Source organism: Leucopleurus acutus, assembly GCF_964270905.1.
Source record: "Leucopleurus acutus genome assembly, chromosome: 1".
In the NCBI taxonomy this organism is placed as follows: domain Eukaryota; kingdom Metazoa; phylum Chordata; class Mammalia; order Artiodactyla; family Delphinidae; genus Leucopleurus; species Leucopleurus acutus.
In genome coordinates this window covers 14,910,405-14,928,798 of record NC_139142.1, presented here as the reverse complement: position 1 = coordinate 14,928,798, position 18,394 = coordinate 14,910,405, and the positions used below count along the sequence as shown (strand labels likewise).

Here is an 18,394-nt window from a genome sequence, read left to right as displayed (position 1 = left end):
CATTAGCACTTAAAATACACACTTCTATTTCAAAATGCCATTTCAAAATTATTCTAATATAACAGCAGCAAACTATAATTCTGCAATTACAAAACAGCTAAACGGGGATCTACAGTTAAGTTATTCTCATGTTTACAACTATGATTCTGAAACAGATACTACTTCAAAGCAGCTGTTACCAGCTCTTTAGGTTTGGTTTAAAAACACACACATAGCTGCTGGGAGGTTTATAAGGTTGTATTCCGTGCACTGTTCTGAAAGGGTTCTTCAAGAGCCAACCAGACCTTAAAAACAGTACTCAGTCCACAAGGCAGTCAGAAAGAGTTAAATTAACTGGGGTAAATAGGACTCCTACACTACATCAAAAGCATATGACAGTCTGCAGCAACTGGGAACATTTACAGGTTTGGCATGTTGTCCTCTTTACAACTAATTTTATCAGAAGAGTTTAAGAAGGTGGACATTGTACCACTATCAAGTGCATTTAAAAGTGACATGTTTTTGTGCTCATCTGACTCCCCTGAATGACCTAGCTAGTGAACTAGCCACTAGGCAAATCAAGCCTGCAAGAAAGGAAGCCAATATTCAAATTACCATGTTATTGTCCGACCCACAGAATTTAATTTCAACATAAACATATAACCTCAATATGAGATGTCTAACTAAAGCAAGCACCACCAGGACCAAGACAGCATCTCCTCTTCTAAGGTTTAGGTTCTGCCCAGATTTCTTGATACATGGAATAGCCCATACCAAGAGTCACTGCTCCCACAACAAAGCCTTGGGCTGCCTCACGCATGTGGATCAGGTGAACAGACATTTTAGTATTGCCCCTGTTCTTCAATTTATATAATCCATATGCAACGATTGCTGCAAAACCTGCCATTCCAATGGGGACAAATGGTGCCTCTCTAGCTTTTCGGGTAAATTTAGATCCCTGATCTTCACCATATGAAGAAAGAGAAACATCTGTGTCACTCGACATAGTGATTGAAGAATCTTCAGACAACGGCACAACGTCGCAGGCTCCTACCGGCTTCTCGAGACCACACTATTATGATAGATCATTGGTGACAGAGATTCAAGGACATCTCCAATGTCTCTTAGGTGAAAAATCCAGCACTGGGAGAAAAACATCTCAGACTATTACCCCTTAAATTTATTAGAAATTAAGTGAAGGTTGAATATTCCATTTCTTTAAGTAAACAGGTATCCAAATTCTATAATAACTTGTGTGATAATACATTATTCTAAAATGCATAATATCTCCATGTTTATATGTATAGTCCCTCTACTTATATATATGACTAGTTATTAATTATCTAGACCAAGTAAGACAAATAACAGAAAATCTAAAATCAAGAAAAATCCTTGCTCATTTATAATCAGGTTTGGACTTTGGAAAGCTTTCTTTATCGAGGTAGAGGGGCCAATCTAAGATTTACATTTGCTTCAGATGGTCCAATAGATCTAACTCAACTATTTACTCATCCTTGTCTAGACGTCAATCTTACCTGTTTTATAACATACATACCTGAATGAATAACTACTCAGCCCAAAGGTTAAAAAGTTTGCAGGTATTATACTCTTACCGTACACATATTTCAGCTATTTTTAGAGTCCAAATGAAAACAGCTAGTACAGAAGGAAATGTGCATGAAATTCTTGAGGGCTGCTCAGATAACAGTCAAGATAGGTCAGTGGATATTTGGAATACCTAAGACACTGATTTAAAATAAAACACTCTGAGGGCCAAGAACACTTTCTAAAGTTGTGCTTGAGAGTAATGGTTTGTATTAAGTGCATGATTCCTCTCTATTCCAGCAAATCCCTTAGCCAAAAAATTTCTCCATTTGTCAGAAAACATAAGAACCTGTTCAAAGTTCAGCAGAGAAGTTGACACTCCCCTGATAGAGCAATCTAACCTCAGAGAGTCTCTAAAACCCTTTTTCTAGGTATTTGAGAAAAGGTCCAAAATGAAAAAGAAAATCTAACGAAGAAAGGTTCTTTTCTACCTCTGTTCAAAGTTGGTAAATGTTCAATTCTCTCCAGGAAATAAAATCATACAGCAAATAAAGGCTGACTTAACTGAACTGCAGTCTGTGCTTATCAGTCTAAACTCAAAACAAGAACCTTAATTTTTAAACTAAGTAGGCACTGATTCAGCAACCATGTACTATGAGGTACAAGGCACTATTCCAGACACTGGTGATACCACAGTCCTGCTCTGATGGAGTTTACATTCCAAAGGATAAAAACTTGACATATGTGTGATGCACTTCAAATACAATTTTAAAAACATTTTCTGAATATCTGTGATAAACCACAACAGAGTAACCAAATATCAAAGCCTATAATTAGAATTTTAAAATGAGAGGCCAAAGTAAGAACTTCTAAGTTTTGTTAGACTTTTCAACTTATTCATCAAAATGCCTTGGAGGGGGCTTCCATGGTGGCGCAGGGATTGAGAGTCTGCCTGCCGATGCAGGGGACACGGGTTCATGCCCTGGTCTGGGAAGATCCCATATGCCACGGAGCGGCTGGGCCCGTGAGCCATGGCTGCTGAGCCTGCGAGTCCGGAGCCTGTGCTCCGCGAGGAGAGAGGCCACAACGGTGAGAGGCCACAACAGTGAGAGGCTCGCGTATCGCAAAAAAAAAAAAAAAAATGCTTTGGAGGTAATCTTAGGGGTGGCTTAGGATCAATCTCAATTTCAAACCTGTTATTTGAAATTCAGAGTTATGTATGTAGGCCATACATGCAGACAACGAGGACCCTCCTTCCCCTCTACACAAAACACTCAGAAATAGCTGAAAGAAAACTGCCCTCTAAAATTTAAGTTATAAAACTAACACATAATGTGTGTGTTATCATATCATAGCAGAAGCACGATAAAGTTACCTTCAAAAGGTTTCCAGGATATTTTTTTTTTTTTGGCCACGCCACATGGCTTACAGGATCTTAGTTCCCCGACCAGGGATCGAACCCAGGTCACCGCAGTGAAAGCGCCCAGTCCTAACCACTGGATGGTCAGGGAATTTCCCAAAAGGTTTGAGGATTTTTAAAATGTCCCTGTTTCCTAACTGAAGATTTTAAAACTTAAAATAAAAACTCCAACCAAATGTAAATTTAAGCCAAATAAGGACATTAAGATAAAGATTAAGATATATAAGAAATAATATTTTGCAATGAATCTAATTAAAACCCATGACAGCATGATTAAAATGTGATTATCAAATGTAATATAAGATTTTAAAAGAATTCTTGAAAAAGACATACCCTAAAGAAAAGATATAAACCTTAATCCAAAATCTCATTAAAAATTTTTTTTTTGTTTAAATCCTAGGGGTTAGGTTGAGGGCAAGAGGGAAGAAACAGAGAAGTAAAACCTATCAGAGAAGTAAAAACTTACTGAAGCTTTATTTGAGGGCAATGAGGCAGTGACATTGTACAAATTAATTTCAGCTGGCATGAAAATAGAGGTTCAAATATGACTGCTAAATTACAATGGTATACTAGAAATTTAAGTTTAGCAATGTAAGAAGTGCAGTTACCAGTGGCTGCTGTACTTATTTGTACTATAAGAACGTTTTATAAAACAAGCATGTATTCATCTCTTGGTAAAAGGAAGAAACAAAGATATTTACAAAAGCAAGAAAAGAGTTAATTTGAAGAGGTCAGTCACCACAATGTGGAAATGGGAGTCACAAATAACAATAGCAGTGCTGAAGAATAACACTTACTGAGTTTCCTAAATACTAGGTCCTCTATTAAATGTTTTACATTTAAGATTGTATCCTCACAACCACTGTCAAATAGACATTATTATCATCCCCAATTTACAGATGAAAAACCATTGGACTTGGGGAATTAAGTAAGGTGCCCAATGTCACACAACTGGTAAGTGGCAGCTGGGATCCAAACCCAGGTGTTTCTAATCCAACTGGCAAATGTCTTAACCACTCTATTAAACAGCCTTCTCAAGAGGCCAGTAGAGGCAGTGCCCACCCTTGCACAGCCCAGAAATGATACACAGAGGAACTTGTCTGGTCCGTGAGGCAGTACTACTCCCCTTATGAAGATATGGAAGGTTTTCTGGGCAATTTCCCTTCTCTGATTCCAGGCTCACCAAGCAATTTCTGGTTTGCTCCAGCTTCCACATGGCCTGCCTGAAGGGAGATCATGGCCTGGCCAGAGGGCACACATTCTTGGGGCCCCTGGTAGTTCCAAATCTCATCGTAAATTACTGAACTTGCAACCTGCTTTTATAAATTCTCAAGGAGCTGGGGTAACGCAGGTCTTACTCTCTGAAACAGGTTCTTAAGGCTGACCACCTCATTCTAGATTGTGATATTCTTTCAAGGACACACCGCCCATGGAAGTAGTTATGCCCAGCTGATACACTCCTCTCTCACCACCTCCATCAACCCTCTCTAACATATACTTTCAAAATTAAAAAGTTTTCTAATTCCCCTTAAATTCTGTAAAGACTCCCATAGCTTCTCTTGAAAAAGTGTTATGAAACTCAATGAATGACATGCAAGGAACTTCAACAGCTCTGAGAGGACGGTGCTGTAATGACCAGCAATATTTTCCTGCAGCAATCATTTTCCCCCCCATTTTTAAAAGCCACTTTCCACAGTTCAAATATGGTGGGTTTTGAAAAAAGTTGACAATCTAAGTTAACTATATTGGATACAAATATATTAACCTTTTTGTTTGTAGTTCCTTAATGTATTATCAAATACCTCACACAGTCAAAAAACAATGAAGACTGACAAGCCTCATTTAACCACACATTCAGCTTAAGCAATAAAATGTTACCCATATAGTTGAAGCTGCCAGGTACAGCATTACAATGGGATTATCGTATAGCCCTTATAATTGTCATAATAGAAGTGAAGTGTTATTCAACGAAGCAAGGAAAGTAAAGATTTTCCCCCCAGCTTAAATTTGGGCAGTAGCAAAGCTTATCAGCCAAATCTACATGCTATGATAATTCTGAGTTTTCTTGACGGGAGAACACTGCAAGACAACATACCACTCTCTCTTGGTATGAATCTCCTAAGTGATGTACGGACACAAACTAAGAACAGGTGTTGCCCTGACTCAGATGATTTCTAAACAGTCATTGGGCAAGATTAGGCCTGGGCCTAAGCCATCTATTTACATGCTACAGAGCAGAACTTCTGGAGCTTTGAAAAGTTTGCTATACAAACTTTCTAACCATGACTGTCCTTAAATGTTGGAAATAGTGGGACGGCCTGTCCAGGGGCAAGAGATTTTCTAGAGACCACACCTGTTCCCATTTAGAGCACTCTTCCCTTCTGTTAAAAATCAGTCTCGGCTTCCCTGGTGGCGCAGTGGTTGCGGGTCCGCCTGCCGATGCAGGGGACGCGGGTTCGTGCCCTGGTCCGGGAAGATCCCACATGCCGCTGAGCGGCTGGGCCCGTGAGCCATGGCCGCTGAGCCTGCGCGTCTGGAGCCTGTGCTCCGCAACGGGAGAGGCCACAACAGTGGGAGGCCCGCATACCGCAAAAAAAAAAAAAAAAAATCCGTCTCATTATATACCCATAGCTGTATGAAGCTGCTTTGTTCCTGAGTCTGATAACCTCAAACAAGGGATGGCAACTTCTCCGGGCTTCTTGACTAACAGAGAAGCAAAGCAATGCCTGTGGGTTCAGTTCAACCTGTATTTATTAAGCCCATTCCACGTGTAGTACTTTGGGTACAAAAATAAATTAACCACAGTTCCTCAAGCAGTTGACTCTAGTGGTTGTACGCAGACCTGGTGCATGAGGAAGAAATTACAGGAAAAAGAAACCAAAATAGGAAAAAAGGAAAAATGGGTGAAGGAAGCAAAAAAGATGGAATGGATGCAAGTAGGCAGGACCAGTCACTGAGGTCGGCGCTCCTGGTTTACTTTCTCCTTGGGCCGCTCCATTTTAGTTTCCTTCTAAGGCTCTCCCTCTGTTCAACCCCAAGGAGTATGCTAAACTGTCTTCTTCTCTCATACCCTCTCCCAGGTTAACTGGCCTAGGCTGAGGATCTCCAAATCTCTTTCCTCCAGCCTGGATCTCTCACCTGCACTCCAGACCTGCACATACTCTACCTGCTCAACGTCCCCAGTTGGCACCTCAAACTCAGTACGTCTGAAACTGAACTCACCACACGCCTCTCCCAGCTCCCCTCAAACCTGCTCTTCCTTTTGTGTGTCTTCCCTCAGCTATATAGTCCCCACCATTTACTGGAAACCTTAGGATCCACCTGGACCCCGGCGAGTCCCTCCCCATTACTTGATAGGTAGGTCCTGAATATCTCCAGATGCCACTCACTTCTCTCCAGCCCCATCCAAACCCAAGTGACTACCATCTGAACCGCAACTCTATTCCTTTCTAGTCATTCTCCAAAGGGTTCACGCTTCATAAAAACAATCACACCACACACCTATTTAAAAACTCTTCACTAACTTCCCCACTACTTTCAGGACAAGCCCAAACCCTTTAACAAGAACCCCGCATTACGTGGCCCCTGCTCTACAACCTTTCCTCTGCCTGTGTCTTGGGCCTTGTGCAGTTCCTTTGTTGGCACAGTCTTTTCCAGCCCTTGAGAGGCCCACCCTGCCCCATCTTCAGGTCCCAGCTCAGACATCACTCGCCCTGGGAAGCCTTCCCCTTTGCTGCCTCTCCCTGCTGTCTATAGCACCCTCTACTTCCCCCATCATCGCATGCATCACGCCTGCTTTCTTACTGGTATCAACAGTAGGGTGAGCTCCTAGTACGTATGAGCTTGGCACTTAATAAGTCTTTAATAAAGACTGATCAAATGAATGGATGTTCACCAGGGGCACAGCTTATCTATTCCTGACTTTTTATGAACTACACCATTAGCAGGATTTCCAGTCAAGGCTACAACATAGGCATTTAAGTGAAATAACCCGTTTTTACATCTTTCTCTTACCCCAGAACCAGGCAGCCAAAGACTGGAAGGGACCTGGGTTTAATTAGAGCTCTTTTCTTCACAGGCCTTACACAGCATTTTGAATTTAAGACACTGTATGGATACTTGAGGACTTCACAACTTCCTACAGACTGGATTAGGGGTTTTCCAGGGCAAACTTCCCTATGATTACTGTAACAGACTATAGTTATTAGAGCTATGGCTTTACATGCACATTAAATCACAACCACAGGCACCACTGTTATCCCATGGTTCAGATGAAGGAACCAGAGCTCAGACAGGTCACATAACTCACGTAATGTTAAACAACTAATTGATGAAGAAACCAGAATTCAAACCGGGGCAATATGTCTCTCGAATTTTGGCTTGGCCTGTGCAAAACAATCAATGAATGTTGAATGAATGAATGAAGTCAGTAAACTGTACTAGATCAGGACGACCCATGTGGCATTACACCAGAAGACCAGAACTACTTGGATAATCCAAAATGCATTCCTTTTTTTTTTTTAACGTGACTTCAAACAACCATTTTATTTTGCTCACGATTCTGTGGGTCAGGAATTTGGGAATGACTTGGCTGAGTGCCAGCTGGATGGCTGGCGGGGGGCTGAAAGGATCCATTTCCAAGATGGCTTCTTCACTCAGATTCCAAAACGCATTCCTATCTCATTCTGGATAACATTTTGGGGGAACATATAAACATTTTCAAAACTCAGGCATTGGTAATTCTCTTACGGGGCACACCCAAGGAAAGACCTCTTTGCTCTGTATTATTCCTTCCTGGTGGGGAGAAGGGCTTACAGGCTCATACTTTGAGAAGACAGCGCGCACGATAGTAGCTGGGAAGTAAGGAACAAAGCCCGCCCGGAGCAGCCTGCAGCCTTTTCCGGGGCTTACCTCCCGAAGCTCCAGTCTCTGGGCCACAGCCTCTAGGCTCTCCTGGCCAGTGCTCTCCACGGACAGCGTGAACTCTACAAACTCATTGTTGAGCAGCTGGATCCGGGCAACCAGGCAGCTCTTGCTGGATACCGTGTAGCGCCGGGTGCGTTTTAGTTTCAATCCAAATGGCAGTGGCATCTTCTTCTCCCTTCAAGAGTTGGAGGGGTGAAAAGGGAAAAGCACCGCCACCAATCCAGTGGTGGTAATGGCGAGAGAAAGCAATCCTGTCCTGAAGGGAGGAGTACTGTACAGTCTCCGGCTGCTCACCCAGCAGCTGCTGCCGCCATTAAAAAGCAACTGAGTCTCCAAAGACCAGGTGATGGGAGCACCCACGCCAGTGCTGGGGAAAGAGGAACACCGGTTACATAGGCAATAGCAAATCTGGGCTTTGTTTTCAAAAATAAAAATTAATAAAGCTGTATCTAAGCTTTCCCTCTCTTCTGGAAAAATAAGGCATTAGTAGGATCTGGGAGGCAGTGGGGGAGTTTATCATCAGCTGTGTTACGCCCTGGGTCAGATTCCACCCCTCACTCAATCCCACAGATAGTAGTAACAACGTGTGGCTAACTTCAGGATTAAATGAGATAATGGCTGACACTACTATAACGCCAAATTTAGTAGCTAGCATTACTGGTCCTCTTTCTATTTTACATAAGTTTTGTTTTTTCATAGTTAACTCTTTTTGGCTCCCCGATACTCCAAATGTTAGGGTTCTTTAGTCCTTAAGTGAGATAATTGCAAAAAACCTCCAAAAGAGCTACGTTCAAGTCTCAGTCCCAATTAGGCAAATTAACCCTGAACCCGAATGGAATAATCCCCTGTAACACAGGGCAGCTGTGAGGTTCAAACGAGGTGAACACTTAACAAGCATTTGTAGAACTCTCTGGTTTATAAATATTTACGTCACAAAATCGATTTATTTATAAACAAATTATAAAAGACCCTACAAATGCTTGTTATCGGATTACTACCAGACGCGTGGAAGTTCTGAAAAGCGTGGCCCTGGCCCCGGCCCCTTTCCGGATGGGGACGCCTAAAGAGGCGGTAAGCCTTCACCTAAGCGGGGCCGCAGCCCAGAAGAGGAGTGGGGCAAGGCCCTTAAACGCCCTCCCGAGTTAATGCGGGGAGGACGCTGCTCAACAAGCCCGTGAGGCCAAGAAGACTAGGGATAGCTCCGGCTCCTCCCTCGTCCTCCCCCCCACGGAAAAGCAGGCGGCGTTGCCCGAGCAACCCACAGCCGCAGAGGCTCCGGAACCCTCCGCCTGCGACCGCGTTTCCGGACGGATGCTCTAGGAGAGTACAGGCTCCCGCTGATGCCGGAGGGAACACTTAAAGGACCCGGCTAGAGCCCCAGAGGCGAGAGAGAAGTTTGGGTGGGGTCCATTTGAATCCCGATTTGGAGCTTCAGGACCTCCGCCAAAATACGCGACTTAAAACTTTCTAAACAACACCCGTCGGTGGTACCTCCTGGGCTGAAGCAAACTGGCCTTGAGCGGCAGCTTGGAACTTTTACATTGGCTGGATTTTTGTTCCCCTAAACGAGTCGACAAAATCCCAGATAGTTCCAGAATCCCGGGACGGTTCCCACTCTCCGTTATCTTCTGAACAGAGGCTTCCCCCGAGGACGAATCGTTTGGCAAGGCTCGGCCGCGGCTGGTTACCCTGAACTTGGGCCGGGAACCGCGCGGAGGGGCAAGGGCAGCCCCCAACCCGCTCATCTGGCGGCCACAGAACCCAGGCCTCGGGAGAAGCGGCTTTCTCAGCCTCACACTAGGACGGGCTGAGTTGGGAACCGATCCCAGATTCCTCATTCCCAGTCCTCTGCTCTTTTCTGCTTTTTCTACTGCGTCTCAGCCCCAGACGTGATGGGCACTCAGGGCTGAGGGGTGGCAGAGCTAGAGTATATAGTTTAGCTATTACACTAGGCTTTGCCAAACTTAACATTTTATAATTCCATTCCACAAAAGTGTATTGCGTCTCTGAGTACAAGGCAGTGTAGTGGCCCTTTAGAGAAATCTAAGACGAGTCCTAATAAGCCGTCTTTGCTCTTAAGGAGATTACAAGCATGCTATAATTACATACATGGCTGTATCTCTAATAAGGACCCAACCACGATTTTCTGTTTGTTTTTTGGATTTTGTTTTGGTTTTGAGCTCTGGTTATCTCCAGATCGTAAGAAAAATAAAAGTTAAAAACCAGGAATAGAGGAAGAAGGCCAGAGGAAAAAAAGAAAACTAGAACTACATAAAGAATTGTGTTAACATTTGTTGTGTACCTTTGTAAGGTAAAAGCACCATACTAAAGGGGGGAATAGAAAATAGATATTACGAAAAGACATGGGCTCCACCTGCAGTTTTCAATGCTCTTTTCTATGTCAGGGTATAAACCAAATAGATAGCTGAGGCAAAATGAAAGAAAAAAAATCAAGAAATGAGAACTTTAAATAATAAGCTTTCAACTAGAAAATTGCCTGGTAAGTTATGAGTGTTTGTATAAATTTTAAAAGATTATATATACTAAATACCCTTTCAAGTGATTAGATGGTGAATTTAAATTTTACATAGAAATTGTGATAACTGGAAAGAGGACAGATTAAGTACAGAGGAAAGATGAAAATTTGCATTGGGGGGTGTTCAAATATGGTATTCTCTTCACTGCCTTGAAGGCAGTAGATACTACACTATATAAAACTATGCCTTGTAGGCAGTAGGTACTACACTATATAACTTAATCATTAACTTAAGCTCTGATGAAGCAAACAGAGTAAAACTTTTAGTTGTCCCTGAGTGTGAAATGTTTTACTGCATCAAGGATAAAGAAAAGCCAATGTTTTCTCTTTTTTAGTTTGGTAGATGTTATAATGTAATTGAAAAAGCTGAAGGGTGTGTGTGTGTATCAGATGCATTTTTTCCCCAAGATCTATCCATAAGAATAGCTTGCTTTTTGTTTATTAAGACGTGTAAGAATAATGTTCTGCTTAATTATTTACAAAATTAACAATTGACACATTTAATTTTCAGTTATGTGCAGTATTTGCTACCAAATGATGTCATAAAGTTATGAATGTTTGGATAGAGTAGAAATTTAAGATGCTTTCGGGGGATGTCTATTTCGGGTGTAAAATAATATGAAACAATTTGAAAGGTAGTTGGATCTGGAATTCTAACGTATCTAACTACTAAAGTAAACAGAAAATTCATAATTAGCTTTTGAAGGAAAATACTAGGAGATATTTTGTTTCTCTACAAAATCACTTTGTTATGAAATAAAAAACAGGTATATATTAAATTCTGTTCAAGGTTTCAAAAGGCAGTCCGAGATATTTGTGAATTCATTTTAATGTTTTTACATCACCTTTCAGTAGTTCCTCAAATACAGTTTAATTCTGAATCCTGTAGTTTCCCGCCTTGTTGCTAAAGTCCTCACTACACGTAATTCTGCTAATGATGCTTTCAAATAAAACAATCACTAAATGAGTATATGACATTTTTAGAATAATATATAGATCTATAGCATTAAATCAAACGCATGTTTCTCCTGAACAAAACATTTATGCGTAGAACTCGAGAATAAAATGTGCTAGGAACAGCAGACAACTACTTTCAGAGTAAAAATCTATCATATCCCAAACTTAAAAAAAAAAAAATCTGGGGCTTCCCTGGTGGCGCAGTGGTTGAGAGTCCGCCTGCCGATGCAGGGGACACGGGTTCGTGCCCTGGTCCGGGAAAATCCCACATGCCGCGGGGCGGCTGGGCCCGTGAGCCATGGCCGCTGAGCCTGAGCGTCCGGCGCGTGTGCTCCGCAATGGGAGAGGCCACAACAGTGAGAGGCCCGCGTACCGAAGAAAAAAAAAAAAAAAATCTGTCCGCAACCATTAGGCATACAGCGCTTGTCACCTGAAGCACACGGAGTGTTTTGAACGTGTTTGCGAGCATATTATTATAAGGCTTTCTCAGCAAAAAAGAAAATTAAGACGGGCATGCCAAGAGCGGCCAATCTAATCAGGATTTGCAGAAATCACAAGTCGGAATTTGCAGACCCAAGAATTCTTTTTTCCAGAGTAAACAATCTTTACTCCAAAACCAAAACAAGTCATCACCACGAAACAGTCCTTCCCTACTCGCCTTCTCGCCAAAGTTACCTAGCAAATCTCGCACTTAATATTCTAAGAGGCACAAATATGCCTAAAACGTTTAAAACTCTGATCCAGAATTAAGCCGCTACGATCAGCCGAGGAGTTCAGAATACAAGTTCAAGACCCCTTTAGAAATTACTCAAGTAGATCAGAGAGAACCTGGAAAAGGAAGACTTTTTTCTTTGTTACGCTCCTGCCTTAGGTCTGGGAGCTGGGACCCATCCTCCAGGACTCCGGGGCCGGCCGACGCGCTCCGGGGTCCCGGCTCGCGGACACACGCCAGCGCTCGGCCCCGCGCCCGCCCGCCCGCCGCCCGCCGCCCGCCGCCCGCCGGCCCGGGCCCCGCGCCCCGCGCCCTCACCTGCTCCCGCTCCCGCATCCTCGGGGCCGCGCGCCCAGTTCAGCGGCCCGCCTCCCGGGGCCCCGCCGCGCGGCCGCCGCAGCCGCGCCCGCACGCCAGCCCGCGCCGCGGCGCGCTCATGGGGCTCGCACGCCTCACTTCCTGTCTCCCTGAACTCGGCCCGCAGAGCATTCCCCCGCGCAGGGTCCCGCGGCGGCCGCGGCGAGGGGAGAGGCCCGGAGAAGGGACACGCCGGCCGGCAGCGCCGCACAAAGAAACCGGCCGGGGGCCGGGGCAGCAGGAAGGCGGGCGGACGGGCACAGGACGCGCGGCCGGAGCAGCGGAGCGGCCGGGGCCGGGCGTCCCTCCCCCTGGGCCGGGCGGGCGGATCCGGGGAGGCGGTGGCTGCCCGTGACCTCAGAGAGTTGGAATGCGGGCGGGGGAGGCGCGGACAGCTGCGCCCGGCCGCAGGGGAGGGGGCGCGCCGCGGCTTTTTTTAATCCTATGACCACTTATTTTAAGAGTTTCCAAATAAAGCAAGGCTTTTAATAAAAATGAGAGGAGGGGGATATTATTTCGGTGCCATGTAAAGGGTTTTATTCCCGTGTTGTTCTTAGGTGTTCTGTAAAATTCTATTATTGCTGGAGTTGTTCATTTACTCTTACACATTTCTGAAAACAGTTCAAACATTCAATTTCTTCCTCCCATGCTTACGTCTAAGGATATAGCCCATAAAAAAAGGAAAAACACTGATTGGTAGTACAGGGTGCCAAAGTCCCCTTCCCCTGAAAAAGGTTATGCCTCAAATAACCTGTAGGTCTTCAAAAGAGCTGTGTGCTTAATGCAGTACAAAGTAAAGCTCTTAAGGATGGGGAACTCCAGAGTCAAAATTGTCTGGGTTCAAATCTCAGCGCCAACGCTTACTTAGCTGGGTCGCCGTGTGCGAGTTTCTTAACCTTTCTGTGCCTGCTCATCTCCTGTAAAATGATAATAATCATCATCATCACTATCTGGGCTTCCCTGGTGGCGCAGTGGTTGGGGGTCCGCCTGCCGGTGCAGGGCACGCGGGTTCGTGCCCTGGTCCGGGAGGATCCCGCATGGCGCGGAGCGGCTGGGCCCGTGAGCCATGGCCGTTGGGCCTGCGCGTCCAGGGCCTGTGCTCCGCGGCGGGAGAGGCCGCAGCAGTGAGAGGCCCACATACCGAAAATAATAATAATAATAATCACTATCCAGTAACTTGTGTGAAATGTTTCATTCTAAGCCCTATTAGCAATTTTTATTATTACATGGTATTATTACACTGCATTATTATTTTTATTACTGCATGGCAACACTTAAGCCAAGGAATAAAATTGTGTCCCTAACACCATCACAATAGGGTGTTTTGCCTTTCCCTGGCATATGGTTTAAGTGATTGGAGCAGAGAAATTTTTATTATGTAAATTTTATTTAAATGATTTTTTTAAAAAATATGTTTGTTTCTGGAAAGCTTTCTTATGTTACATTTCATTTAGATCTCATTTTCTTCAACAGTTAACAGACACTTAGTGAGTACTTACTCATGGTCCCTGCTCACAAAGGACTTCTAGTCTAGTGGGTAATAAACCTACACACCGCACATACACATGACAAACAAGGCGTAAGTGGAAAGCGCCATCCTGGAAGTAGGAGTGCAATGGAAGAACAAACCCTAGGCAGGACTCAGCTTGGGTAATGGAGCTCAAGGCAAATAGGATTACATGTGTTTCTATATGGAAGAAAATCAATCAATTCTGCTTATAATTGAATTTCAACTGGACACCATGAGGGGGTCAATTCGTGTGCGAAGAAAAGAGAAAATGAGTGGCTCTCTGGTTTCCCAAAATAGAAAAACTGAAATTATGTGTGAGTCTTCTCCATCTCCAGCCTATCATCAAGGCCTGCCACCTCCTCCTTTGAAACATCTCATGAATGCTTTCTTTCCTCTCTGTTCCTGAATGCCCCCCTCCCCCCCATTCTAATCCAAACCTTCATCCCTCATCATTTTACATCTGACTTACTGCAACAAGGGCAGTCTCCATGCCTCTGGTTTGTGCTCTCTCTTCTTTCCATGTGAATACCAGGCTTACGTCTCCTTGGGGTTTATCACTCCCAATGGACCCCTAAGGCTAAGCTGTTCTGCCTGACCTTTTAGGGCCTTTCTAAATCGGCCTCAGCCTCTTATGACCATCCTTATTCCTCTCTTCTCCCCTACTGCCCCCATCAAACCGTTTCTCCTGGCCCAGAGCACCTCCGGCCCCCCTTCCCTTTGTCTAAGCCTTCTGTTGCTCTCCAAGCCTCAATTCAAGGCTCTGCTTCCAACACAACTTGCTAGCCACCCCATTCCACAGTGATCCCCACACTTGGCAAGAACGTTAAAAACTGTTTCATGTAGGCTTCTTTTATATCTCCTAGAATTCCTAGGACACTACTGGGCAGAGGGTAGGCACTAAATAAAAACTTGTTAATTGAATCAGGAAGAAAATAAAAGAATTTTAAAAATAGAAAATGATTGTAAAACCCAAGCGATGTTATACACTGAGCTGAACTTCCTCCCTCACGGTCCACAAGTGCCACTTGCTGACCAAGTCCTTAAGCTCTATTTTCCTGCAACCATGTTAATTTGACAGTAACAGCCCCATGACAAGCCACTTGAACAAAGGCTTCAAAATGTTCGGCATGAAATTATTATTGGCTTCTGTTTGTATGGAAGGAAGTGAAATAATTTATATGGTTCAACCCCAAAAGATACAAAATGGTGCAAGGAAAAGTCTCCTTCTTACTTTCCTGCACTCCTCCTGGGGGTAACTGGTGTTACCATAATACTATGTACCCGTCTACAGAGAGTGTGTAGATGAATAAGCAATTACATATCTGTCTGTATTTTTACCTCCTCTTGCTACCCAGAAGTGATATACATTCTTCTTCCTGTGAAGGTAATTCTCTTTAAAACAAAGTAAAAATTTAAAAATTTCTACAGTAAAAAGATGTTCAATAAAGGGAAAGAAATTGTGGTTTTGGTGGTACACTGACTGATACTTCCTTAGGGGTTAAGAAATTAATCTGCTTTGATACTTGGTGAGTACCCACTATCTCTCACTATATAAATTACCATGATGATGCTGGCAATATATTTGTTCAATGGACAAGAAAATGAAGAAAAGTACGTCAGCTTCCATAGCAAAAGCAATTGCTGTGACTGGAATTCCCAACACTTAAGGGCTTTTGATCCAAGGGTAGACATGCCATGAGATATTCACTAATGAAAAAACTTGTCTATTCAAACCTCATCTCTTGGAAGCCAAATGCTGCAAAGAGAAAGATAAATAAGATGTATGGCCCTGTTCTCAAAGACTCACCATGTGAGGAACAGGTGAATATATAATTCTAGTAGGCAAATACACTTAATGGGTAGATATTCTAAGTGGAGTGATGTTCAGTTTATCACTATGATCAGCTTCTGGCTGTGTCTGGAAGGACAAATAAAAAGTTCATTAGGCATTCAAAGAAAAAAAGAGAAAAGCATTCCAGGCTGAAGGACACCCCCAAACACCTCTCTTCTGCCCTCCTCTCCCCCGACACTTGCAAATGATGTGCAGCACCCAGTTGGAATGCTGCCCTGAGAGGAGGCTGGAGATGCTGGGGGGCCAGTGTTAGAAGACAACGGACTCCATGCAATTGGGGTTAGTACTCGACCTCTTTGACTTCAAAACCAATGCTCTTTTTAGTAATCTCTCTTTGAAAAACAGCCCAGAGCCCTCAACTGGGATTCATTGAAATCTAGTCCTCATTGTCTCCTAGAGCAAAATATGTCATTCCTCCTGAACTGGAGAGACCTTCCACGCCGGAAAATAATTCTCATTGTCCTGCTTAGTCTTTTTCAAGTTGAATACCACTAGTCCCTTTAAAGGTTTCTTTCAGGCATCATTATGATCATCTTCCTCTGGATGCAATGTGGTTTATGAAGATGCATCTTACAGGGAAGCACCTGTAACAATGTCAGACCACTGAACACCATCGGTTTAGTGGGGTCATCCCCTCTGTGATCCAGACACCCTCCTGAGATCTAAATATGCAAGTTCTTAAGCAGTCTGCGAGTCTCCTTCTGCAGTTTTAAATGGATTGTCTTGAAAGTTGACTCTTTCTTGAATACATTAAAAAAAAAGTTTTACTTATTCTGAATGCATTTTAATGAAAACATTCTCTATTTTTCATAAAATGTTCTTTCACTATTATCTAAATATTGACTAAGGATTTTGTATGCAGTAATGGCAAAACATGTGTTTGCATTCTTAGTTCTGAAATGGTGGGTAAAGAGATAGAAATAAGGTGCCTGTCTTTTGGATTGTGAATGTTGTGAATGCAGGGACTCAGTCTCACTCATCTTTGTGCTCTGGCTCGTAGCAGAGCATCTGACTCAGGGTAGGCATTTAATTTTTAATCAACAACCACAGTACTGCAATGAGCCAAGCACAGTTCAAAATACTTCCCAACTATGAACTTACCTCATCCTCATAATAACTCTATGAAGGAGAAACTGCTATCATACTTATGTCACAGATGAGGAAACTAAGGTAGAGGGGATAAGCAACTTGCCTAAGGTCTCAGAGAGGGTAGTAGAGCTGGGATTCAAACCCAGACAGTCTGGCTCCAGGGTCCCTGTTCTCAGTCACTCTGCTCTGCTGCCTCTCATCAATGTTGAATGAGTGCATGATCATTGGATTTATCCGTGAGGAATGCTTTTGTAATGTAGGTCATTAATTAATTTTATCCTTCAAATATTTAATAAGTGCTTACTATGTGTCTAGCATCCCAAAAGAAATTCTGGAGAAATACAGACCTACAAGGAGTTTATAATTTTGTTAGAGAGAACAAACGCACATGTGCACACACACATACACGCAAATGAGATGAACATTACAGAAAGGATAGTGTCATACTAGTAGCTCCCACATAGACGTTATAGTAATTCCGAAGAAAAAAAGGATTCTATGAGATGAAGGACCGTGTGGCCGACAGAGCCTAGGTGGCCTCAAGATTTCTGCCGCTGCTGTTTACACCCTTTGTAATCCCCTCCCCTTGAGTGCAGGCAGCACCTGTGATTTGCTTGCAGCTAATGAATATGCACCGATGAAGGATTTTGCAATCTAATTTTGTAATTAAGACCCTAAATCAGTTGATTTGGGGGTCAGGCCCTGGGAGGCCCTGGCTTAATCAAATGAAAGCCTTTAAAAGAAGGACTGGGCCTTCCCTGAGCTGAGATCCTCTCTTCCCGGGGTTGATGTAGTGAGCAGCCATGTTGGTGAAGCCCTTGGCAAGGAAGTGTGGGCAACATCTCTGACCTGAGGGTGGCCTCCAGACAACAGCCGGGAGAAAGCTGAGGCCCTCACTCATAAAGCTGCAAGGAGATTAATTCCGCTTACAACCTAAATGAGCTTCAAGGTGGCTTCTTCCTCGGTGAAGCCTCCAGACTAGGACACAGCCTTCCTGACACCTCAACTGCAGCTTTATGAGACCCTGAGCGGAGAATCCAGCTAAGCTGTGTTCAGATTCCAGACCCATGAACCACAAGATGGTAAATGTGTGCGGTAATTTGTTATGCAACAATTAATAACTAATGATACCACTTCAGGAATTAGCAGATATGGGGAGAGGGGAGTCCTCTCTCTACGCCTACTTTGATTCTAAGGTTTTACCGCGGCTCTCCTCCCGGCCAGCAGAGGTCGCCAGAGTGCCGGCTCCCCGGGCCCGAGTGCGCGCAGGCGCAGGTTTAGGCGCAGGCGCGCTCGACTTGGCTCGAGCCGGTGGGGGCGGGTCACGCAGAGCGCGCGGCCGGGAGTGGCGGTGGTGGAGGCGGTGAGGCTGCGGGCTGGGAGCTGGACTCCGGCTCCCAGTAAGCGGAACCCTTCGCGGTGCTGAGCCCACCGCCGGCCCCGGAGCCATGGAGATCGGCACCGAGATCAGCCGCAAGATCCGGGTGAGGCCCGCGTCGGGCGGGGGCGGG

The 18,394-nt window shown here is 44.2% G+C and overlaps 3 protein-coding genes across 11 annotated transcripts in view; 1 reads left to right on the top strand and 2 right to left on the bottom strand.

Moving 5' to 3' along the window:
* Positions 1–12,661, bottom strand: part of PTPN21 (protein tyrosine phosphatase non-receptor type 21) — a 71,182-nt gene extending 58,521 nt beyond the window's left edge. For 2 of the 3 annotated variants that reach the window (XR_014326713.1, XM_082853637.1), the window contains exons 1-2: positions 12,394–12,661; positions 7,856–8,237 (exon numbers count right to left, since the gene is read on the bottom strand). Coding sequence is in view for 2 of the 3 variants with exons in the window: in XM_082853637.1 (XP_082709763.1) it covers positions 7,856–8,035 (180 nt within the window). In the remaining variant the exon portion in view is untranslated. Of the gene's footprint in view, positions 1–7,855; positions 8,786–12,393 lie in introns of those variants that run through there. The other variant, XM_082853638.1, reaches the window with a different exon arrangement.
* Positions 669–2,274, bottom strand: LOC309971001 (HIG1 domain family member 1A, mitochondrial-like). The gene has a single exon (XM_082853757.1). It carries the CDS (start codon positions 983–985, stop codon positions 704–706), a length of 282 nt encoding a protein of 93 aa, XP_082709883.1. The 5' UTR covers positions 986–2,274; the 3' UTR covers positions 669–703.
* Positions 12,662–18,226: 5,565 nt separating the features above from the next.
* ZC3H14 (zinc finger CCCH-type containing 14) overlaps positions 18,227–18,394 on the top strand; it is a 39,972-nt gene continuing 39,804 nt past the window's right edge. For all 7 annotated transcript variants that reach the window (XM_082853671.1, XM_082853670.1, XM_082853669.1 and 4 more), the window contains exon 1: positions 18,227–18,367. In XM_082853671.1, the coding sequence (XP_082709797.1) occupies positions 18,332–18,367 (36 nt within the window). In that variant the 5' untranslated portion in view covers positions 18,227–18,331. The remainder of the gene's footprint in view (positions 18,368–18,394) is intronic.